Here is a 24,753-nt window from a genome sequence, read left to right as displayed (position 1 = left end):
GAAGCTTGGCTTGGAGAATTTTGAGCATTACTTTGCTGACATGTGAGATGAGTGCAATTGTGTGGTAGTTTGAGCATTCTTTGTCTTTGCCTTTCTTAGGGATTGGAATGAAAACTGACCTTTTCCAGTCCTGTGGCCACTGCTGAGTTTTCCACATTTGCTGGCATGTTGAGTGCAGCACTTTAACAGCATCTTTTAGGATCTCCTAAAAGATCTTGGATCTAGTTGTTTCTTATCAGTTTATGTCATGTCTTGTGGCTATGTCAATACTTGTAAAGTTTGTTTCTGCCACATCCCTCTTGTTTCACAATCAGTCAAATTGTGTAGTTTCTATCTTTACAGTCCTTCATTTCTAATCTCAGTGTCCCACTCTTTTTACATCAGGGCTTTGTAATTACCCACTACCTGGATGTCTTGGTCCCTTCCCCAGTGACTCAGCAGTAAAGAATTTGCCTGCAATGAGGTAGACACAGGAGACACAGTTTCCATCTCTGGGTTGGGAAGATCTCTGGGAGGAGGAAATGGCAACTCATTCCAGTATTCTTGCCTGGAAAATCCAATGGACAGAGGAGCCTGGCCAACTACAGTCCATGGAGTCAAAAAAGAGTTGGACATGACTTTGCACACACACACACACACACACACACACACACACACACACGCACGCACACACGCACACACCACAGATGTCTTTGTCCATTCAGGCTGCTATAACAGTATCACAGACTGAGTCGTTTTTAACTAACAAATTTATTTCTCACTGTTCTGTAGGGTGGAAATTTAAGATCAGGGTGCCAGCTTGGTCATGTTCTGGTGAAGACAGTCTTCCAGGTTGCAGACTGCTGACTTATTGCTGTGTCCTTAAACTTGGGTGGCCACAGTCTGCAGTGGCTTGAAGCAGGACTTTGGTTCCTCAGCAGGAATTGAAGTCAGGGTATGGCAGTGAGATCCCTGAATCCTCACCACTAGACCAGCAGAACCAGTGGCCAGTAACAAAGCCTTGGCCAGTAGGCTTTGTAGAAATGAATTTCCACAAAGAGATGGAAAGTAGTGAAGCAAAGTAATGTGTTTAGAGAGGAAAGAGTACATTTGGATAGACACACGTGAGTGGTCTCAAAGAGAGAGTCATGCCCTCCTGGTAGTTTGAATCACTTATATGGGGCATTTCTTCCCAGTTTCCTCTGGCCAATCATCTTGCTTTATCTGGGTTTGAGTCCATATTTGGTTTACCTCAGGGTCCTCCCATGTGTGGAGTTTCCCTGGTGGTTCAGTAGTAAAGAATCCACCTCCACTGTCAGAGATGGTTCAATCCCAGGGTTTGGAAGTTCCCCTGGAGAAGGAAATGGCAACCCACTCCAGTCTTCCTGCCTAGGAATCCCACACACAGAGGAGCCTGGTGAGCTACAGTCCATGGGGTTGTAAAAGAGTGAGACACTGCTTGGCGCCTAAGCAACAATGCCTAGCCCATAAGAAGTATTTTTAATTGTATTAAACGAAAGGCACACCACTGTTGTGGAGCATTATATAATCAAGCGCACATGAAATCAGGTTTAAGAAAAAAATTTTCTCACGAAGTATATGGATGAAATCTATAGGAAACTTACAGCGACGTTGTTGATAATCAGAAGGGACCAGAGGAAGCCACCTGCCACATTTGCACAACGATTTAAAAAGCGTCCTCATATAAACTTTGGTTCTCACAACAACCCTGCAAAGTACGCTCTAGAGGTATTATTAACTCTGGTTTACAAGGAAACCCACCACCTAGGTCAAGCGTGATTGACTAAGGCGGAGCCGGGACGCTCTCCTCCGCCTCCCTGACCTAGGATCCTTCCCTGCCGCGCCTAGGCAGCCGCGAGCGGCGCTGGGGGACTCGGTTTCCTTTTCTTCCCCTGTATCATATTTGCAACCCCATCCTGAAGCCCGCCAGCAGGTGCACGTCCAGGCGCAGGTGCGGGCGGCGGCCGACCAGCCCGGCGCCCTAGGCCGCGCGACCATAGAGTCCGGAAGTGCAGCCCCAGCTGTTCCCTGCGGGCGCCGCTCGGTCCCAGCCCCGGCCACGCACACGAGGGCCGCGCTCCGGCGGGCTGAATGGCCGCAGGGCTGGCCGTCAGGGTGGTCGCCGGACTGGCGGCCGCGGCCTTGGCGGCAGTGTTCTTGGAACACTACGGCCTGGCCGGCCGGTCTTCACCACTGCCCCAGCCCCGCAGTCCCCGGCGCCCGCACCCTGCGCCGGGCCCCGGAGCCGGCAACATCTTCTGGGGTCTGCAGGTGACGCATAGGGCGCCCAGGCTGGGGTGGTGGTGGTGGGGCGCATGGGGTTTCAGGGCGGGCACCAAGCGGCATGAGACGCCAGCAGGGTCCACGCGGGCGCGACCCGCTCCTGTCCCGGCCCAGTCTCTGCGCTGGGGGCGGAGTGGTGGTGCTGCTGCTGCTCGAGCTTGGTCCTCCCCTGGGGGATCGTGAGTGCTCTGAGTCTTTGCCTTTTTCTTCCGCCGGAGAGAGCCCCTGGGTCGTCTCGGTCTGTGCTGCCTCTTCCTGACGCAGATCTCTCTGTTCAATACCCGCTTTCTGCAGATATCCGACATTCACCTGAGCAGGTTTCGCGATCCAGGCAGAGCTGTAGACTTAGAGACGTTCTGTTCTGAAACTGTTGACATCATTCAACCAGCTCTCGTCCTAGCAACAGGTAGGGACGATTGCGTGCTGTCCTGTTGTCCTGTGGTTCCAATGGTAGAATGCAACCAGTGCTGCGACCTTTTAACTGAGGGACGTTAGGAAAACTCCAGCTGCAGCCTCAGGTGAGCCCTCCTCCTGTAGAGGAGATGGGATATTGTAATTTCCTTTGCCTGTGGATAACTGAGTCAAGATCCGGGCTAAGTGACTTGCCGTAGCAAGGTTTCGTCCTAGCGATAGAAGCAAGGCACGTGATTCTCATGTAAGTGTTCTGTCTGCTCTATCTGTATCTGTTTTGTCCTACTTCTAGATTTGAGAGAGAATTAAGGAAAGCCCTTTAACCAGGAATGAAAAGTTCTCATCCTTCTCCTCGTATTCTTGTTCCTTTCTTTTTTTTTTAATTAAACTTTTCCATTTTCTTTGCAGTATTAATCGATCTTATACCGGCAGTTGTTTGACGGACCCTTTTTTTTTTTTCACCCCTTCCTACTTCTGTGACTTGGTTCCCTGGAGTGTTCAAACCCCAAACCCTTTGCTTCCAACTGTGTTAACGAAGAAGCTAAAGGAGCGTCTATCCTGGCCCTTGGGGAATTCATCTTCCACCCACCTTACAGAAACATTTCTGCCGATATGATGAAGCCCTCATTTTATGGATGATCTCAATTTCAAATGCTTAATTTCCTAGAAATTTTCTATTTCATTTTCCAAGCTACACCTTCCAGATTTTCTTGCTGTAGAATTAATACTTTGTTAGATCACATTTCCTGATTTGGGGTTTGGAAAATTAGGTTGCCATAGATATTAGGCAACTGCCCAAAGTGTTGGCATTTATTGTTAAAGAGTTTTCATTTTATCAGAGTTTCAAGATGCATTTTTACGGCTCTCTTTAAAGGTGTAGTTTTCACAACCCATTTCCAATGTAACAGGAGGTCAACTAGGCACTTATTGACCTATAAGAAACAAAAAATTCATGCTGAGGATCTTGTTTTATTTTTTTTAGGCTGCACTATGTGGCATATGAGATCTTAGGTCTCCAAGCAGGAATGGAACCTGTGCCCCTCCATTGGGAGTGCGGAGTCTTAACCACTGAACTGCCAGGGAAGTCCCAAGACTCTTATTATTATTTTTTCTGAGAATCTTAATGTAGATGACTTGTTTGGATGCAGGTGGATTCATAGCGGTTGTCCTTAAACATGTTGAGTACTTTGAATATCTTTGCTTTTCAGTGTGCGTTAAAAAAAGGTTGAACCCCAGTCCAGCTTTACTTTGCATTGTGATTACCTTCTTTTGTACACCTACAGGAGACCTGACAGATGCCAAAACAAAGGATAATTTGGGATCCATGCAGCAAGAGGTAGAATGGCAAACTTACCAGAGTATTCTGAAGAAGACAAAAGTCATGGAAAAAACCAAGTGGCTTGATATCAAAGGAAATCATGGTAAGAGTGAAGTCCCACTTAGAGTTAAGACTAGATCTTTATAGGAGCCCAGATTCTCCAATTTAAATTGTAAGATTATAAAATGGGACATTGTAACATAAGTTTATATACACTGAAGACCACAACTAAGAAATACAACTGTAATATGTGATTTTAAAACTTCAGATGTCACTATTAGACCTTGAGGGGGAAGTTGGTATGGTTTCTTTCTTCTTTACATGGAAGAAAAGCATATAGCAAAATCCATGGAGGTGGATGTTTAAAAAGATATAATTTTGCTGAGTGAAAGAAGCCAAATCTGTAAGTCTATATACTGTATAATTTCATTTATATTATATTCAAGAAAAGGCAAAACTAGATAGAGAACAGATTGTGGTTGCCAAGGGTTGGAGATAAAGAGGCTGACTACAAAGAGCGATCGTGAAAAAATTTTGGGGGGTGAAGATACTGTTCTGTGTCTTGAGTGTGCTGGTAGATACATGACTGTGTGCTTGTCAATGTCTTTAGAACTGTACATCACAAAGATTGAATTTTGCTATATATATTTAAAAATTTAAGTGACAAGTATATCCACATATGTATAGAGAGAAATGGATAACCCCTTCCCAATTTTTTAGATTGTGATTGTTACGTTAATAAGAAAATGAACTATTTTCCAAGAGTCCTGATGGTAAATTTGTTTCAAAAAGGTTGACTTTCTTATTGGTTATTTAAGTATTTCATTCGTCTGCTTCATTTTACTATTCATTGCTGATGAATACCTATTTATATATTTTTTCAAAAGGTATATTTACAAATTCTATCTGGTGAAATACACAGCTATTAGTTAGATCAGAAAATGCTCTCTATAAAAACAGTTGATCCTTTGCTCACTGCAACTAGAGAAAGCCCATGTGCACAACAAAGAAGACCAGTGCAGCCAAAAGTAATGAACAAATATATCTTAAAAAAAAAAAACAAAAAAACCACAGTTGACCCTTGAACAATGTGGAAGTTAGGGGCACTAACTACCAGGCAGTTGAAAATTCGGGTATAATTTTGCAGTTGGCCCTCTGCATCTACAGATTCAACCAACTAAGGATCTGTAGTACTGTAATATGTATTTTAGAACAAAATTCACATGTAAGTGGATTTACATAGTTCAAATCTGTGTTGTTCAAGTGTCAACTATAGTTCTTACAAATCGGCTAGAAATTATAATTAAAGATATGATTCTGGCTTTCAACTTTCTCTGATATGTTTACATTCCCTTTTTTTTTTCCCCCTGATCTTAATTAGGGGTACTGGTCAAATTCTTTTGGAATAAAAAGCAAATCTGTGTATATTAAAGTTTTCCAAGCCAAACTACTGACGTTATTTTAAGTAACAGATATCAATTGGAGTTTTGTGATTAAATAATTTGGATAGTCTTTTGGAGTTCATAATCATTTAACTTGACTTGTATAGGCATAAATGCTTATGGTATACATATGTGTGTGTATGCATGTATACACACACACACACATATACATACATAAATCTTTATTAAGATTTAACTGTAACAGGGAGTTCCTTGGTGGTCTAATGGTTATGACTCAGTGCTTTCAGTTCTGTGGACTGAGTTCAATCCTTGGTCTGGAAACAGATCATGTAGGTCATGCCATGTGGCAAAAAACCCCCAAGATTTAACTATAACAGAGTTGTTCTCTTAAGCAAGAGGATTATATACATTATAATATTTCTTTTGGCCTAAATTGAATTTATAACTTATTCTCTTAAGTTTATTAGAAATGTAGTGGATTCTTGGAAGTCAAAACTGATAAACAATTTTAGCTATTGCAATCAAGTAATCAAGCTCTATGAAATTCTATTTCCAGATAAGTATTCTATGATGTCCTTACCCTTTTTGCTTACCATTATACAACTTCTTTATTACTGAGTCTTTTTTAAGATTTAGGAAGAGAGGGGCTTTGGCCCTATTATCAGTCATCTGCTGTTTAGAAGTCCTTGACGTGGATCTGTATATCAGCCATGAATCCAGTCCTTCTTGACTTCCAGAGTCACATGATTAAAATAGTAGCAACAGTGGTCCAGTCTTACAATATCAAATTGATTTATTCTCAGTAATGCATAATTCAAAGTACTTATTCTTCAGTATACCAGATGCCTTAAATAAGTTTCCAGATAATCTGAATTCTATTAAGTTATAAAGTTTTAAAAATTAAAATTAAATGCCAGTCTAATTAATTGGCATCTGTCATCTAAAGTGTTATTGAAAGAATTGTCATTTTTCTTCAGTCATTAACATGTTTGCATTTTTCTTTTTAATTTAGATGATGTTTGCTCTTTTCTTTTTAATTAGATGCATTCAACATTCCAAGTCTGGAGAGTGTTGAGAATTATTACAGGTACTGTAATGCACAGAAGATAGACAACAATATAGAGTTTGTGTTACAAAGAGGGTGCAGTCAATTCACTTAATGGGTGATAACATTTTTTAACAGAGAAAAGAACCTCTGGTAATTTAAAAATGGAGCCTTTTAGTTGTTTATCATTATTATTTTGGTGATTCATTTTTGTTTGCTTGCTTAGACCTCCCTTTATTCTTTTCATTTCATATAATTTGATGCTTTTTGTTGGCCAATGGTACTTTTATTATTTTATACAGACTTTTTTTTTTTTTTTGCTGTTGATATACAGCAAAAGTCATTTAGATCAGAGCTTGTCAATCAGAGTACTGTGGACTTTAAGAATACTAAGCTACTGATTCTCTTAGCCTCTGGGGTGGCTGAAGAGCCCAGTTGGTCACTTCTGGGTGCTTTGTCCAATATGTCATACAAATATTTTTAAATTTATGTGCATGAATATGAAAGAGGCAATGAATATGAAAGGATCTTTGAATCACAAAACCAATTTTCTAGTGTCAGTGTATTGGAATTCTTCTTTTGGCTGTAATTTCACTTTTTGTTCCTGTAGCTTTGTTCTACATTGTTTCAGTAGCTTTGTTCTACATTGTCAATTAGTCAAATAGCAAGTATTGAGTCTATCATTAGTTGGATAGTATGACAGAAACAAATATGCCCTCTATCTTCAAGTGAGTCTAGCTAAGGTAGATGAAAATTGTTTAGGAAATGGTTAGAAAAGAACATGAAGGAATGGCTGATGAAATGCTAGATTATTTGTTACACAGCACTATGAGAAATCAGAAAAGGCAGACATCAGCATGGGGTAGACATATAGCAGACTTTATTTTTCATTTTTGATTTTCATTGAGATATAATTGACATATAACATTATGTAAGCTTAAGGTGTGCAGTGTGTTAGTGTGATTCATTTATATATTGCAATACAATTATCACATAAGGTTAGCTAATATCTCTATCATTTCACATAGTTATTGTTTCTTTTTTGTGGAGTAAACTATTAAGATCTGGTCTGTTAACAACTTTGAAGTTTATAATACAGTCTTTTAAAATTATAATTACTACACTGTGCATTAGATCTATTTATCTACTAGTTGCAAGTTAAAAAAGACTTTGTGAAAGTAGTGAAAATTGTGTCCAGTCTTAAAACATGGGTAGCCTTTGGAGGAGTAAGAAATTCTGAGGGGGGTATATTTTAGGCAAAAGGATGAGTATAAACAGAGCTTTAAAAGCTAGAATGAAGTTTTGAGTGCAGTAAGAAAACTGTTACTATCAGAATAAAGGTTCATTTTGAAGGCTGATACAACATTGGATAGAGAGTGTAGAGCCAGTTCATGGTGGTGTCAAGTGATAAGCATAGAAATTTAGATGTGATGGGTAATAATCGTTTATAATCCAGTATAGGTTCCTAAGGAGATTAGCAACATAGGAAAATAGTATTTTATAAAGGGCAGATACATAACAAAATACAGATAGGGATAAAAAGAAAAAGGGAGAGATTGGAGTTGTATAGACCAAGTAGAAAAATCCTGCAGTAGTCTAACCATCATAAGGAAAAGGTTGGAAATGAGTAGAAGACCTGTCTGAACAAGGATCATGGATATGGGGATGGTGACATGAATTTGAGGATGTTAACTGGTAAACAGATAGAGTCACCATAACATGAAAGAGGGGGTTGTCCTCTTTTGTTAAAGTGGGAAAGCAGAAGGACAGAGATGAAAATCTCCCACTTATTAACTGTTTGTATCTTTGATGGTGATTATGGGAATGGGCTTAAGAGATATTTTCAAAGAATTAACAGGATTTAGGGGCTGATTAGTAATTGGGAAAAGTCAAATTATTAATCACTTTAAAGTTTCTTACCTTTATATTTTTGTTTCTAACCATTAAACTTTATCTGGATTTAATAAATGACACTTAGCTAGAGATACAGGCATTATGGAAGTATCATATGAAAGGAAGGAAAAAAAATGGAAGGAAAAAAATCTTGAGGTTAAATTGTGATCTCTAGAATGCCTCAGAGATGCCAAAATCCAGAATTCAAAGACTATTGTATATTTTAACCTCCACTTTCTAATACCTGAATTTTATTTTAGATAGTTGGATTTTAATATGTCAAAAATGTAGGAAAGGAAACAATACATATGAGATTATAAGATCTTGAAGAATAACTGTGGAAAAAAAGGCAGGAAAAATATCAGCACAAATTTTAATGAGGAAAATCCCTGAGATAGAAATTTTAAAAATATCAGGAAGAGAGGTAATAGAACCGATTGACTATTAATTGTAATATCTATGACGGTATATTTATGATATATTTGATAGTTGTTGCTTAAAAATAGCTTCCTGATGGCACATTAAATTTCAGAAATTTATTTGTATTTCTTTCACATGTACTCTTAGGTAAAATATCATATAAGACACTCAGATATTTTCTTATAATGTTCTGACATTTGAATAATAAAGGTCTGCTCCAAATATTGGAGAATGAAATGGCAACCCACTGCAGTATCCTTGCCTAGAGAATCCCATGGACAGAGAGGTCTGGTGGGCTGCTGTCCAAAGGGTCGCACAGAGTCAGACACGGCTGAAGCGACTTAGCATGCATGCATGCATTGGAGAAGGAAATGGCAACCCATTCCAGTATTCTTGCCTGGAGAGTCCCAGGGACAGAAGAGCCTGGTGGGCTGCCGTCTATGGGGTCGCAGAGTGGGGCACAACTGAAGCGACTTAGTAGCAGCAGCAGCAGCAGCAGCTCTAAATATAATCTCTACTTTCTTTCACATTTATTCAGCAAATACTCAATGAGTGCCAAGCCTGTACACTTTGTTACCCATCCTTTCTCCTTGCTCTTCAGTCTCCATCTTATTGGACACCTGAATACTGTTGATACTTAAGGTGATTGGGACTTTCTTTACTGGATGTGGACCCTGTGTATGTTTTCAATATATTTTTCGAAACTGAAAAAAGATTTACTGATTCTGACTGAACATTTTTCTCCTGGCTCAATAACTTCTTCTTTGCAAGGCTTTATTGTGACTTAAGCCTTTGCACTCCTGTTTTAAGAACTCAACACTTTTATATCTCACACACCAAGAATTCTGCTAGGTACTTAGGAGGCCCTCATTACAATATTTTTTGACTTACCAGGTGGTGCTCGTGGTAAAGAACCCGCCTGCCAATGCAGGAGACGTAAGAAATGAGGGTTTGATCCCTGGGTTGGGAAGATCCCCTGGAGAAGGGAATGGCACCCCACTCCAGTATCTTTGCCTGGAGAATCCATGGAGAGAGGAGCATGGCAGGCTACAGTCTGTTGGGTCTCAAAGAGTTAGACACAACTGAAGCCACTTAGCACACATGCACTATAATTTTTAATGATTGATAAGTACCATTTTCTTGGATTCTGATTTATCTCTTTTAAAATGTTTAGTGGACTGCTTAAGTTAGCCACCTACTTTTCTGCTTTGCTTGGTGACCTTGTGCTTGGTTACTAATGAATATGTTTGTCTGTATCTTTCCCTGGTGGCTCAGAGGTTAAAGCGCCTGCCTGCAATGCGGGAGACCTGAGTTTGATCCCTGGGTCGGGAAGATTCCCTGGAGAAAGAAATGGCAACCCACTCCAGTATTCTTGCCTGGAGAATCCCATGGACAGAGGAGCCTGGTGGGCTACAGTCCATGGGGTTGCAACGAGTCGGACACGACTGAGCGACTTCAATTTCACTTTCACTTGGAAACAATAGGAAAAAAAAATTTAATTGTTTTATCCATTGTGGGTCTGGTATCTAGTTTTGTTTATTTCTCTGTCAGATCATGGAAATTTCCTTTATAAAGGGAGTAAAGATATAGTGTGATAGTAGGGTAGGAATTTAAACTCATTCTGTCTTCTTATGATTGCACTAAAGCGTTCTTGTCTTGTATTTTTTTAGGAAGTATTCTGCTGTACGGAGGGATGGCTCTTTTCATTATGTCCACAGTACTCCCTTTGGCAACTATTCTTTCATCTCTTTGGATGCCACCCTTAATCCAGGGCCTAAGAGACCTTTTAATTTCTTTGGAATTTTAGATCAGGTACAGTAAAAATCCCACTTCCCTTTGCAGCTAACCTATTTTATTTTTTTCAGATACACGTGGCTCACTTAAAGTTATCCTAGGTAAACAAATTCTTATCTAGAAATGCTTGAGCAAAGTTCTACTGTGGTTTCAGGTATGGCTGGAAGAAATTATTGACTCCTTCAACCCTATTATTGCTATCCCTGTTCTTGTCCCAAAACCTGGGAAAGGAATAACTCACATTTTATATCATGAAATTAAAAGGTGCTTGCTTCTTGGAAGGAAAACTATGACAAACCTGCTGCTGCTGCTAAGGTGCTTCAGTCGTGTCTGACTCTGTGCGACCCCAGAGATGGCAGCCCACCAGGCTCCCCCATCCCTGGGATTCTCCAGGCAAGAACACTGGAGTGGGTTGCCATTTCCTTCTCCAATGCATGAAAGTGAAAAGTGAAAGGGAAGTTGCTCAGTCGTGTCCGACTCTTAGCAACCCCATGGACTGCAGCCTACCAGGCTCCTCTGTCTATGGGATTTTCCAGGCAAGAGTACTGGAGTGGGTGTCATTGCCTTCTTCAATGACAAACCTAGACAGCATATTAAAAAGCAAAGACATCTCTTTGCTAGCAAAGGTCCACCTAGTCAAAGCTACGATTTTTCCAGTAGTCATGTCATGTATAAATGTAAGAGTTGGATCATAAAGAAGGCTGAGCACAGAAGAATTGATGCTTTTGAATTGTGGTGCTGGAGATGACTCTTGAGAGTCCTTTAGATTGCAGGGAGATAAAACCAGTCAATCCTGAAGGAAATCAACCCTGAATATTCATTGGAAGGACTGATGCAGAAATTGAAGCTTCAGTGTTTTGGCTACCTGATGTGAACAGCCAACTCATTGGAGAAGATGCCAATGCTGAGAAAGATTGAAGGCAAGAGGACTGAAGGCGAGAGGAGAAGTGGGCACCAGAGGTTGATATGGTTACATAGCATCAACGTCTTGATGGAAATGAATTTGAGCGAACTCTGGGAGACAGTGAAGAGTAGAGGAGGCTGGTGGGCTGCAGTCCATGGGGCTGCAAAGAGTTGGACATGACTTAATGACTGAACAACAACAGTAACATTTATTAAATAGGTACTAAGTAGAGCATGCACTTTGCAAGGTGCAGGGCCTACAGCTTTGTTTATAATATGGCATATTCCTATATCCCCACAGTTGCCATTTCTAACTAATGGTCTATGTTTTTGTTTTTTTTTGGTAAGAGCAGGGCAACTGTTGAAGTAAATATGTTTCTTTTAAAGTATCTTTTGTAAGCTTGGTGAAAATTGTTGCTGGGTTGAAACTGTATGGAAAGTCACATCTGAGTACCTCTAATTATGTCTTGGTACAGCAAATGTCAACTCATTAATGATTATGTGCGTGTATGTAAGACATATGTGCCCATATGCAAGGGTGATAAGATCAAGTCCTTGGCCTCTTAGAATATTTGATCTACTGTTGGGCTTAAGGCCTGTGTAGAAATAACTATAATGAAAAGCAGAATTGTTAAATGCTGAAAGATTAAAAGTGGTATGAGGGTTCAAAGGAACTTGAACAAAATATTGTTAAATGCATTGTGTTTATTAGCCATTTTATTAAATGAAAGTGTATTTTGTTGACTATTTACTGAGTGTCTTTAGACAGTCTAGAGTTAATTAGCTTATTATTTTAAAGCCTACCCCTTAGAATAGTGTTTTTTAAGGTATGATTCAATAATCTGCATGAAAAACAGCTATTTTGTAAAATGCAGATTCTCAAACTTTGTCCAAGGCTTACCAAATTAGAAAACCTGAAGGTAGGACCCAGGAATTCATTGCTATAAGCACTTCACAGGTAATATTAATGTATATTTATATATATACAAGTTATTTCAGAAGTTATCTTTATAAGTGATGATTTACATAGAATAAACGCACTCATTTTGAATATTTGAAGGGTTTTGGCAAGTATATGTACATATAACTCACTACAATCAAAAGAGAACATTCCATTACTATATAAAATTCTGTTGTGTTGTTGATCTTCACCTGCGGTTCTGGGGAACAACTGATTGGTTTTCCGTCAGTATAGATTAGTGCTGTTTGTTCTAGAATTTTATATAAATGAAATCATACAGTATGTACTCTTGTGTCTGGCTTCTTTTGCTTAATATATCTCTAAGATTCATCCATATTACTGTGTGTGTGCTTTTTTATTGCTGAGTCGTATTCCATTGTACACATATGGATATACTGCAATTTTTTGATGGTTTCTAATTTTTGTCTATTATGAGTAGAATATTGTGAACATTCTGGTACAAAGCTTCCTTTGAATATATGTACATCTTATTTTATAAGCTTAGTTTTGATATCCTCTTTATTTATTACACTGTGGTGAACAGGGCTGAGAAGATTAGTGGTTCTTCTTTATTTCTACAAAGAAATTTAGAAGTAAAGAAAGAAATTTATGTAATTTAAAGATTATTCTTTATTTCTGTTTCCTTATCTGTCAAATGGGAATAATCCCTGTCCTAGTTAGCACAGACTTATTTTTAGGATCAAATGAATTATAATATATGTTTAAACAGCTTGAAACTTACAGAGGTCCATACAGGTCATTGATTAATAAAGTTTAAGGCTTAGACATAATATACTTATTATAAAACCTCAAGGGAGTTGTATAATCCATTCACATTAGATTTCAGCCTGAGTCCTAGTTAAAGCTCCTCCTATTCTTCTCTGATTTCAGAAACGGATGGAGGAGCTTTTGTTACTGGCCAAGGAAAGCCGTTGGAGCAACCACAGTATTTGGTTTGGACACTATACAACATCCACTGTCCTTTCTCCATCACCAGGACTTCGGTCAATAATGAGGTGAGACAGGCTTCCAAAATCAAGATTGTTTTTAATTCTTTTATGTTTTCTACCTATTTTGCTTCTCTAAAGAGGTATTTTTATTAACTTGGCATCACAAGCTATCATTGTTCATTTATTTCATTTGCTTTTTATTGGTTAGTTCAGCTACAGCTTATTTGTGTGGGCATCTTCATACCCTTGGTGGACTCATGCCTGTTTTGCACACTCGTCACTTCCAGGGCACTTTGGAACTTGAGCTAGGAGACTGGAAGGATAACAGAAGGTAAGGGAACTACCCCACAAAATGCAACTTATACATGCGAGTTTTGCTAAAGCGATAATAGTTTTCTGATCACTACCATGAGTGATCCCAGTTAAGGAAAAACTTGTGATACCTCTCTGTTTTTGAAGGGAAATATGTATCTGGCAGTCTTTATCCTTATGCAGAAACCTTGTTGTAGCAGTTATGTTTGCCATTGCTGTGTTACATCGGAGTTTCAAGTGCATCCTCTAGGAAATAGTTTTCAAACTGTAGTGTACACAAGCTCTTAGAGGAGCTTATGAAAAATAAAGATTACCAGGCCCTTACTCTAGAGATTTTGGCTGTGTTGGTCTGGGTTAGAACACAAGAAACTACGTTTTTTAAAAAGTCTACCAGGTGCTCAAGAGACTATACTTTGAGAAATATTAGGGCTAGAAATATGTCATATCTTTCTCTAAATTTTGTATTTGCCTTTCTAGTTACTGCTGCAATATATTAGTGATTTAAGTTCTTCAAATAGATTAAAGTTGGTTTTTATTAAGGTTAAAGCATTTTAAAAATTATTATTATTAAGCATTTTTAAAAATTGTAGTATAGTTGATGTACACTATTGTATAAGTTACAGGTATACAACAGAGTGATTCACAGTTTTTAGAGGTTATACTCTATTATTATTATAAAATATTGGCCATATTCCCTGTGTTGCACAATATCCCAGTAGCTTACTTTATATGTAATAGTTTGTACCTTTTAACCCCTTGCTTCTATCTTGCTCCTCCTTTCTCCCCTCTCCCCAATGGCAACCGCTAGTTTATTCTCTTTGTCTGTAAGTCTGTTTCTTTTTCATTATATTCCGTAGTTTGTTGTAGTTTTTAGATTCCACATGTAAGTGATCTTGTACGGTATTTGTCTTTCTCTGTCTGATTTATTCACTTAGCATACTACCCTCCAAGTCCATCATTGTTGCAAATAGCAAAATTCCATTCTTTTTTATGGCTGAGTATTATTCTACTGTATATCTACCATATCTTTATCCATTTTTATGTTGATGGACACTTAGGTTGCTTCCATATCTTGGCAGTTGTAAATAATTCTGCCATGAACATTGGGGTGCATGTATCTTTTCAAATTGGATATATACCCAGGAGTGGACGTGCTGGATCATATGGTAGTTCTAGGGTTAAAGTGTTTTGAAGAGAAAACATAACTTATTTATCAAAAGCATATAGTATAGTTGAATATATATTTATTGAGAAGAATGCAGTATATATTTGAGAATAACTATTTAAGTGCAAGTATAAGTGTAAATAACTACCATTGCATTGTTTTCTATCAATTGATGTTTAACTTTGTTAAACCCAGTGCTATGAAGATATTAGATACTCAGTAAATATTTGTTAAGCTGAATGTCATCTTGCTATTTTTAACTACAGTTGACCTTTAAACAACACAGTCTGAATTGTGCAGGTCCCATCACTTCATGGGAAATAGATGGGGAGACAGTGGAAACATTGTCAGACTATTCTTTTGGGCTCCAAAATCACTGCAGATGGTGATTGCAGCCATGAAATTAAAAGATGCTTACTCCTTGGAAGGAAAGTTATGACCAACCTAGATAGCATATTAAAAAGCAGAGACATTACTTTGCCAACAAAGGTCTGTCTAGTCAAGGCTATGGTTTTTCCAGTGGTCATGTATGGATGTGAGATTTGGACTATGAAGAAAGCTGAGCACCGAAGAATTTATGCTTTTGAACTGTGGTGTTGGAGAAGACTCTTGAGGGTCCCTTGGACTGCAAGGAGATTCAACCAGTCCATCCTAAAGGAGATCAGTCCTGGGTGTTCATTGGAAGGACTGATGTTGAAGCTGAAACTCCAATCCTTTGGCCACCTCATGCGAAGAGTTGACTCATTGGAAAAGACCCTGATGCTGGAAAGGATTGGGGGCAGGAGGAGAAGAGGATGACAGAGGATGAGATGGCTGGATGGCATCACCAACTCGATGGACATGTGTTTGAGTAAACTCCGGGAGTTGGTGATGGACAGGGAGGTGTGGCGTGCTGCGGTTCATGGGGTCACAAAGAGTCGGACATGACTGAACGACTGAACTGAACTGAACATGTACTCAGATTTTTTTCACAAAGTACTTACTACAGTACCTCACAATCCGTGGTTAGTTGAATCCATAGAAGCAGAACCGAGGTTATGGGAGTCTGACTGGGAAGTCATACTCAGATTTTCGACTGCTTGAGGGTTGGTGCCCCTAGCCCCTGCATTGTTCAAGGGTCAACTGTACTTCCGTTGGGCTTCCCTCATGGCTCAGCTGGTAAAGAATTCGCCTGTAATGTGAGAGACCTGGGTTCGATCCCTGGCTTGGGAAGATTCCCTGGAGAAGGGAAAGGCTACCCACTCCAGTATTCCTGCCTGGAGAATTCCATGGACTCTGTAGTCTATGGGGTCACAAAGAAATTGGACACGATTGAGCGACTTTCACTTCACTGTTAATTAAAAAGCTGTTTTATATCTTGGAAAGTACTTATTCATTTCAGTTGGCATTTCTAGAAACTGTGTAAGAGTTAAGCTTGCAGCCTCTAATTAGTTGGCAGCTGTAATTACTTTGAACTAAGACCTGCCTGTTCATGATGGTGAGGCTGTGGGCTGGACTAGAATTGCTTTTTACAAGGTAGCCTTCCTAAACCTTGTTCAACTTCTTGATTTCTTATATATGCTACAGTTACAAGTTAAGTCATGTTAATTATGAAACCATTTCCTTTCTTTCACTTCCCACCTGCTCTCCTGTGTTCCACCCTAGGGTTTTATCTAGAGTTTGTCTTACTGAGAGAAACCAACTTTTATCTGCCCTTATAAATATTTAAATTTTATTATGTATTGTTTAGTCACTCAGTCATATCCGACTCTTTGTGACCCCCATAGACTGACTGCAGCACGCCAGGCTTCCCTGTCTTTCACCATCTCCTGGAACTTGCTCAAATTCATGTCTATTGACTCAGTGATGCCATCCAGCTGTCTTGCCCTAATATTATATATTAGCACAATAGAAGAGTTTTTTTTTTTCCAGCTTCACTGTGTTGCCTGTGGGACCCTAGTTTCCCAACTAGGGACTGAACCTCCGCCCTCAGCAAAAGAAAGTGCAGAGTCTTAGCCATTGAACTGCTAGGAAATTCCCTAGAAGAGTTTTTAAAAACAGTTAGTATATTAGTAATAATAGACTAGGCTTTGTTGTGTATGCAAATAAATCTAAAAATATCAGTGGCTTAACCCAACAGATGTTTAGTTTTTTTTTTTTTTTTTTTCATTTTTGTAAACTCATACTGGAAGTATGACTCATAGTATGAGTCGGGGAAACTCGCAGCCACAGGGTCACTCTGGGATTCAGACTTCTTCCATCTTATAATGTGACTATTTCAACACCTCAATTCCAGGGCAGGGAAGAGAGCATGGAGGACTCATACCCACTCTTAAGTACTTTGGACCAGAAGTGTGATATATGTCACTTCTGTTCACAGCCCATTGGCCAGAACTAGTCACATGGTCCCAACCTAATACCAGGGAGACTGGGAAATGCAGGGGAGCGCGTGGAATATTTGGTGAGCACTATTGCTTCTGCCATAGCTAATCATTTTTCTCCTCAGTTTTAAAAGTTAGAAAATACAAAACTTTGCTTACTCTTTAATGAATAATACCTTTCAATGTGCATTTAGAAAATCAAAACCACTTAACTTTTGCTATTTTCTTTGAAATTATAGAAATAAATGTTTTAAAGAAGAATTAAACGTTTCTAATTGTGCTCATTTTAATATTTTATGTAGCATTGTTGACAGGATAAAGAACGTTAGATGTTAGGCTTATGATGAATATTTTAGGTTCAAAATAGTCTTAAAGTATAGAAATCAAATGATTTAATTCAATAAACATTTATTTAAAAATTAAGAGTACATGCTATACACCAGGCATGATTTTAGGACACAGTGAAAATTCATTGTTTCAGTCAGATCCCAGTTGTTGTGACAAATGTCACAAATGACAAAATGTAAAAGTGAAAGGTACAAGGAAAGAAAGAGGAACAATATTATTTACTCTGCATTCCAATAAATAATCTCAGAAAGTATGATTTTATATTTTTACCTTTGTTCTGTTTTTATCCTTCAGTCCCTCTTAAAATATGAAATGACTAAATTACCTCATTGTTCTCTGGTCTCTAGGTACCGGATCTTTGCTTTTGATCATGACCTCTTTAGCTTTGCAGATTTGATCTTTGGCGAGTGGCCTGTGGTTCTTATCACTAATCCTAAGTCACTCCTGTATAGTTCTGCTAAACATGAACCACTAGAAAGACTCCTTCACTCAACACACATCAGGTATGTAGCAATTTTTCAGAATTTACTTTTAGTTTTAAGTTATTGATAGAGAAAAAGTCATTGTGATTACATTCTCATGTGAAAGCTATGAGATGCCCCACTTTAGTTTTATCAACAATCTAAACATTATATACATAGCCTACTGTTTCATTCCCATTCAGTTAAAAAATACATAGTTTTTAAGCTGCTGAAATTAGAAAAAAATTTAGAAACCCACAATCCTACCGTTGTTTCTTTTATTCCAGCTTCTGTATATGCATGTTTTTACATTGCCATAATCATAATGTATCTATTCATTTGTATCCCACTTTAACAAATTTATATCATATATCAGAAATATATATTTAAAATTTTTTCTACATAGCCTTTCAAAAAAGCAAAAACTATATAAACCTTATGGAGTTGAAAATTCATTTGGCATATGAATTTGACAGTATATGTCAATGGAATCTTTTTCTTTTTTAATTTTTTCTGGCTCTGCTGTGCAGCATGGGGGATCCTGGTTCCCCAACCAGGGATTGAACCTATGTCCCTTGTAGTGAAAGCATGGAGTCTTAACCACTGGATGTCCAGGGACGTCCCAACTTATTTTTTTTTTTCCAACTTATTTTTTATTGAAGTATAGTTGAATTACAATGTTGTGTCAATTACTCTTGTATAGCAAAGTGATTCAGTTATATATTTATATACATTCTTTTTCATTTTCTTTTCCATTAGGGTTTATCACAAGATATTGAATATAGTTTCCTGTGCTATACAGTAGGACCTTGTTGTTTCTCTAGTCTATATATACCAGCCCAACCCTCTCCCACTGCCCTCCCCCTTGGCATTCTATCTCTATGTCCCTGATTCTGTTTCTATTTCATAGATAGGTTCATTTGTGTCATGTTTTAGATTCCACGTATAAGTGATGTCATAGAGTATTTGTCTTTCTCTTTCTGACTTACTTCACTTACTATGATAATCTCTAGTTGCATCCATGTTCCTGAAAATGGCATTATTTTGTTCTTCTTTATGGCTGGGTAGTATTAAATAGAATCTTAATGAAACATTACCGTTCCTTTTGGAAAGAGACTTATAACCTTTTGCAAACGTAAGGGCACTTGTTTTAATATACTTTTCAAAATTTTATTTTGAAAAGTAGCACGACATAACTTTTGGAAAATAGGGTAATGGGATTATATGTGTATTCCTGCCCCATCCCCCACCCCCTAATAGAACTACTGTTAACGTGAGTTTTCTTTTCCAGGCATTCTCTTTCAGGCATGTGTTTACATAGTCATAATCATAGGGTACAGTGTATTCTAATTCCTACCTTTTTCCTGTCAACAGAGAGAATGGATCATAGTACATGTAACTATTTTCCTATCTTCTTGGTGAACTTTTAGATTTTCTTCTAATTTGAGTATGAACATCTGATGCATATAGATTCTTCCTTCATTTGAATGATTGCTTTAGATAGAGTTCTAGAAATGGGATTCTAGCTGAAATAGTTTGAATTCCTTTGTGACTGTTGATAAAGGTTTTCTAACTACTTTAGTTTTTTGCACCTAAAATCGTTACTCTTTTTAAAAAAAATTTGGTAAAATATACATAAAATTTACCATGTTAACCATTTTTAGTGTACAGTACTTTCATATTGTTATACAGCCATCACCACCATTTGTTTTATCTTCCAGAACTGTAATTTTGTACCCATTCAACACTAACTCCCTATTCTCCCTCCCCCCAGCCCCCAGCAGCCATTATTCTACTTTCCGTCTCCATGGACTTGACTACTTTGGGTACCTTATATAGGAGAATCATCTATCTGTCCTTTGGTGACTGGTTTCTTTCATTTAGTGTAATGTCTTCAGCCATTTTTTTTTTTTTTTACAGATTTATTTGTTTATTTTTGGTTGCACAGGGTCTTCATTGCTGCACGGGCTTTCTCTAGTTGCAGCGAGCTGGGGCTACCCTCTAGTTGGTGATGTGCAGGTTTCTCATTACAGTGGCTTCTCTTGTTGCGGAGCACAAGCTCTAGATGCACAGGCTTCAGTAGTTATGGCTTACAAGGTCTAGAGCACGGGCTTAGTAGTTGTGTACAGGCTTAGTTGCTCTGAGGCATGAGGAATGTTCCCAGACCAGGGTTTGAACCCATGTCCCCTGCATTGGGAGGCAGATTCTTATCCACTGTGCCACCAAGGAATTACGTCTTCACCAATTGTGGCGCATGTGTCAGAATCTTCTTCCTTTTTAAGGCTAAATATTATTTCATTGCACGTATATACCATATTTTGCTTATCCATTCATCTGTTGAGGTGGCTTAGTTGGCAAAGAGTCTGCCAGCAATGCAGGAGACCTAGGTTCGACCCCTGGATCGGGAAGATCCCCTGGAGAAGGAAATGGCAACCCACTCCAGTATTCTTGCCCAGAGAGTCCCAAGGACAGAGGGGCCTGGTGGGCTATAGCCCATGGGGTTGTGAAAGAGTTGGACATGACTGAGCAACTAAACCTACCAGCCTATTCATTTGTTGATAGACACTTTTGCTTCCACCTTTTCACTATTGTGAATAATGCTATGAACATGTGTATAAATATATGTGTTCCAGTCACTGCTTTCAGTTCTTTTGGGTATATATTCAGAAGTGGAATTGCTGGATCATATGGTAATTCTATGTTTAATTTTTTGAGAAACTGCCATACTGTTTTCAATAGTGGCTGTGTCATTTCACATTCTCACCAGCAGTGTACAAGGAACCTGATTATTTTATAAAGCAGGTACTAATTTATAATGTTACCAAGAAATAGTAGTGCAAATTTCACAGAACTCTTATCATTATTGGATACTGTACTTTTAAAAATATTTCCTTATTATTCTGGAAAAAAGGGTACCAAGCTGTTTTAATTTATTTCTTTTGATTACTAGGTAAGTGGAACATATATCTCTCAGTTATGTTTCTTGATAGGAGCTGGATATCAGATTTAGATTTAGAATAGTTTCTAATTTCTCACCTTTTCAGGTTTGCTGAGTTTTACAACTCCAGAAGCCACCGTTTAAAAAGAAATCAGATCATATGAATAGTGTCGTATGAACAGTTGCAGAGTGTAATGGTCTATTTTACAGTTGCCCTTCGGTATCTCCGGGAGATTGGTTCCAGGATCCCCTGCAAATACCAGAGTCTTCAGATGCTCAAGTCTCTTATGTAACGTGGTGTAGTATTTGCCTATAACCTATACTTCAAATCTTACCTAGATTACCTGTGGGCTTTTCTGGTGGCTCAGTGGTAAAGAATCTGCCTGCAATGCTGGAGATGTGTGTTCGATCCTTGGGTTGGGAAGATCACCTGGAGAAGGAAATAGCAACCTACTCCAGTATTCTTGCTTGGGGAATCCCATGGACAGAGGATCTGCTGGGCTATATTCCATGGGGTTGCAAAAGAGTTGGATACAACTTAGTGACTGAATAACAACAGATTACTTAATACCTAATACAATTTAACTTCTGTGTAAATAGTTGCTGGTGCATGGCAAATACAAGTTTTGTGAAATTTTTCTTTTTTGAATATTTTCAATCCATGGTTGGTTGAATCCACAGGTTCCACATCTCAGGAACCTGAAGATCAACTGATGGAAGGTTTACTGTACTCACATCTTTTCAGGTTATAACAGGGTTATTCTTCTTTAATAGAAACAATGGCAAATACCTAAAACCATGCATTTATGCTTTCATTTTAGAGTCTTGGCCTTTTCCTTATCCTCCATTACTTCAGTTGCAGTTAAGATTGATGGAGTTCATTTAGGGCAAGCTAGTCATTTGTCTGGTCCTATTTTCATACTAAAGTGGAACCCAAGAAACTACAGTAATAAGACACATAACATAGAAGTAATTGTTCAGGTAAGTTAGTAATTTTCAACTCGGTATGTAAATGATTAGTAACCACATTGAACTTTGATTTTTTTTTTTTGTCAGTTGATTAAGATGAAACTAAGTAAAAAATTTTGAATACACTGGATTTAATATGTTCTGAACATAGACACTCAGGAGCAATTCTGCTGTTAGACTGAACATTGGGCAGAGAACATGAGTGTGCAACTACCAACTACAGTTCCTTCTTTTTTAATCCCAGGGAATCACTCTTTTGCTCTCTTCCAACTTTGGCCAGAATTTCCCCAATATACCTAAAGATAATAGAATAAGTCAGAAAACATGTATTTATGTGTCCACACCTTTGATTGCTATCTCCAAGTATAGGAAAATTGTGTTTACTATTTTGAAAGCCTAGGATAGAGAATTTTCAAGGCATCAAAGAGATTTTTTTGTTTGGGGAGTGGGCACTGAAAGTGTATGCAGTGACTGCCTGCCTATCCCTTTTCTGATTCAGCTTGTGGGGCATTTAATTCAGCAGACCTGCCAGAGTAGAAAGTGATCATCATTACCAAAATAGAACAGTTTTATCAATACACTGAAATACGTTAGGTGATAGACTGTGCTAAAAAATTAGTTTCTGGAAAAAAAGCCTGTCCATCTCTACCACACTATGGTTTGATGACAGTTTTAAGCTAATCTTTTAATGTTAAGTCTTAGTTTGAAGGTTGCCAAGTAATCCTTCAGAAAACACATGTAATTATTGTCATCTTTTTTATATGTGTGTCACAGAGAAGGATTTTGAGCAGGAAGGAGTTATTTACTGAGCTTCTTCTAAGGAGATGCCAGACACTTAGAATTTTTTTTTTTTTTTTACCAAATACATGTAACAATCTTCCATGATTTAAGTTTTATCCCTGGTTCATAGATGAGGAAACAGGAGAAGGCACTTTGCAGTGCAACCCATCTGCTTAGAAGGAAGAAGAAACTCATGGGTAGGATGTGGAAGGAGGGGATGCTCTCCTTAATGTCTTTCATATTAGAACTTGGCTTATTTTAAAACAACTTGAAGATATAAGTACATGTAGAATAAATTGTCTCCTATCTTTACAGTCACGGGGAACAAGTGAGAGCAACCATAGGAGACCTGCTCCTTATAGGAAGGTGGAACACCCAAATCTTTGGATTGCTTGTTTTTTAAGGAAGAAACCATAGTTCACATTCCTCAAAACATTTCTGCCTGCTTAGTTGAATCCTTAGTAAAAATGTGAAATAACATATATTTTTATATGTTTCATATTTCTCACGTTTTTGAGATGTAATGTATATTTAAAACCCCATATATTTAAGAGTACAGTTTGGTGAGTTTTGACTTTCTTACACATCCTTGAAACCATTACTACAAAAATCAATACCATCTGTCTCCCTCAAAAGTCTTCTTATACCCTTTTGCAACTGCTTTCCTTCCACCCCCATTTAAGGCAACCACTGATCTGTTTTCTGTCTACATGAATATAATTCCAAGAAATTAGTCTACTGTATACTAAAATAGGGAACCTAGTCCCCTTATTCATCAATGAGAAAATTGTGTTCTTTTAAATACAGTTTACCATAGATAAATCTGAGAGAAAAATTCATGGGAGAAGACACTGATTTATTTTATCTATGCATGATTTATTGATTATCTGTACATTTCCAGGCAACCTAGTAATGTAGAACCTAGAAACTTTCAATCAGTTCTCAATGTGGTTCCTGAAGTAGTAGCGTCAGCATCACCTGGAAACTCATTAGAAGTCCCATCCCAAACCTGTGAATCAGAAACTCGGGAGATGGAAGCTAACCCTATGTTTTGACAATCCCTCCAGGTGATTCTGATGTGCACTAAAGTTCGAGAACCAGAATGTAAGATTATTGTGCCTGCTTTGCTAATTTAAAGAGTAAACTCTAGAAATCTCTGTATCTCAAGGAGAATCTCTGCATTAAAATAAAAACTTAAAAAAAAACCCAAGAATATGTAATTCAGAGTAAGCACATTTGAGAAATAAAAGTTTGATAAACACCAGTGCAAGTTCTTTTTGCTATTTTATAGCTTTTCATGATAGGTAATTTTTAAAATAAATGAAAGAGATAATACTATAATGAATTCCCAACTTTAATGAATCGCCCAACTTTAAAGATTATCAACTCATGAACAGTCTTGTTTCATCTATACCCCATCTACTTCTCCCTGTACCACAATGTTATTTCATCTGTGTAAATATTAATATGACACTATGTATCACTAAAAGATAACTATTTAAAAAAAGTAATGATAATACCATATCACACCTGAAAAATTAACACTTATACCTTAATTTCAAACTATCCAGCTAATGTTCCAGTTTTCCCATTTTGTCATTTATATTGCATTTGGTTGGTTCATATCAGAATTCAGGCAAAGCTCAAATATTGCATTTAGCTGATTTGTCTTTTCAGTTTCATAATCTATAGGTTCCCTTTCCATCCTCCTTCTTTTTTTCCCCTCGCAATTTGTTTGCTTTGGAAACTGGACCTTTTATCCTGTAGTGTTTCTGTATTCTGGATTTTTGGTGTTTGTATCCATGTGGTATTATGTAGTATGATTTTCCACCCCCTCTAGTTTCTATAACTGGTAGTTAGATTTTAAGGTTTGATCATATTTGAGTCTCTGTTTTTTGGCAGGAATACTTCCTTTGGTGTTTTATGCTTTTATCAGAAGCCTATAGTATCTGGTTGTCTCTCTTTTAAAAATATTAAAATTGATCAGTGTATGTAGATATTGTTGACCCTACACAGTGGTGTGCTGGTAAATGTTTAAC

General features: G+C 38.0%; 1 protein-coding gene across 7 annotated transcripts in view; it reads left to right on the top strand.

Moving 5' to 3' along the window:
- The first annotated feature begins 783 nt into the window (after positions 1-783).
- Positions 784-24,753, top strand: part of TMEM62 (transmembrane protein 62) — a 35,752-nt gene continuing 11,782 nt past the window's right edge. The window contains exons 1-9 of one of the 7 annotated variants that reach the window (XM_061157438.1): positions 787-2,271; positions 2,578-2,689; positions 3,978-4,115; positions 6,457-6,502; positions 10,444-10,585; positions 13,323-13,447; positions 13,590-13,712; positions 17,914-18,069; positions 21,787-21,946. In XM_061157438.1, the coding sequence (XP_061013421.1) occupies positions 2,092-2,271; positions 2,578-2,689; positions 3,978-4,115; positions 6,457-6,502; positions 10,444-10,585; positions 13,323-13,447; positions 13,590-13,712; positions 17,914-18,069; positions 21,787-21,946 (1,182 nt within the window). In that variant the 5' untranslated portion in view covers positions 787-2,091. Of the gene's footprint in view, positions 2,802-3,977; positions 4,116-6,427; positions 6,503-10,443; positions 10,586-13,322; positions 13,448-13,589; positions 13,713-17,913; positions 18,070-21,786; positions 21,947-24,753 lie in introns of all 7 variants that reach the window. The other 6 variants (XM_061157437.1, XM_061157439.1, XM_061157441.1 and 3 more) reach the window with 6 other exon arrangements.

This window comes from Dama dama, chromosome 12, assembly GCF_033118175.1.
Source record: "Dama dama isolate Ldn47 chromosome 12, ASM3311817v1, whole genome shotgun sequence".
Lineage (NCBI taxonomy): Eukaryota > Metazoa > Chordata > Mammalia > Artiodactyla > Cervidae > Dama > Dama dama.
The sequence above is the reverse complement of the archived record's forward strand: the minus strand, read 5'-3'. Positions and strand labels throughout refer to the sequence as shown.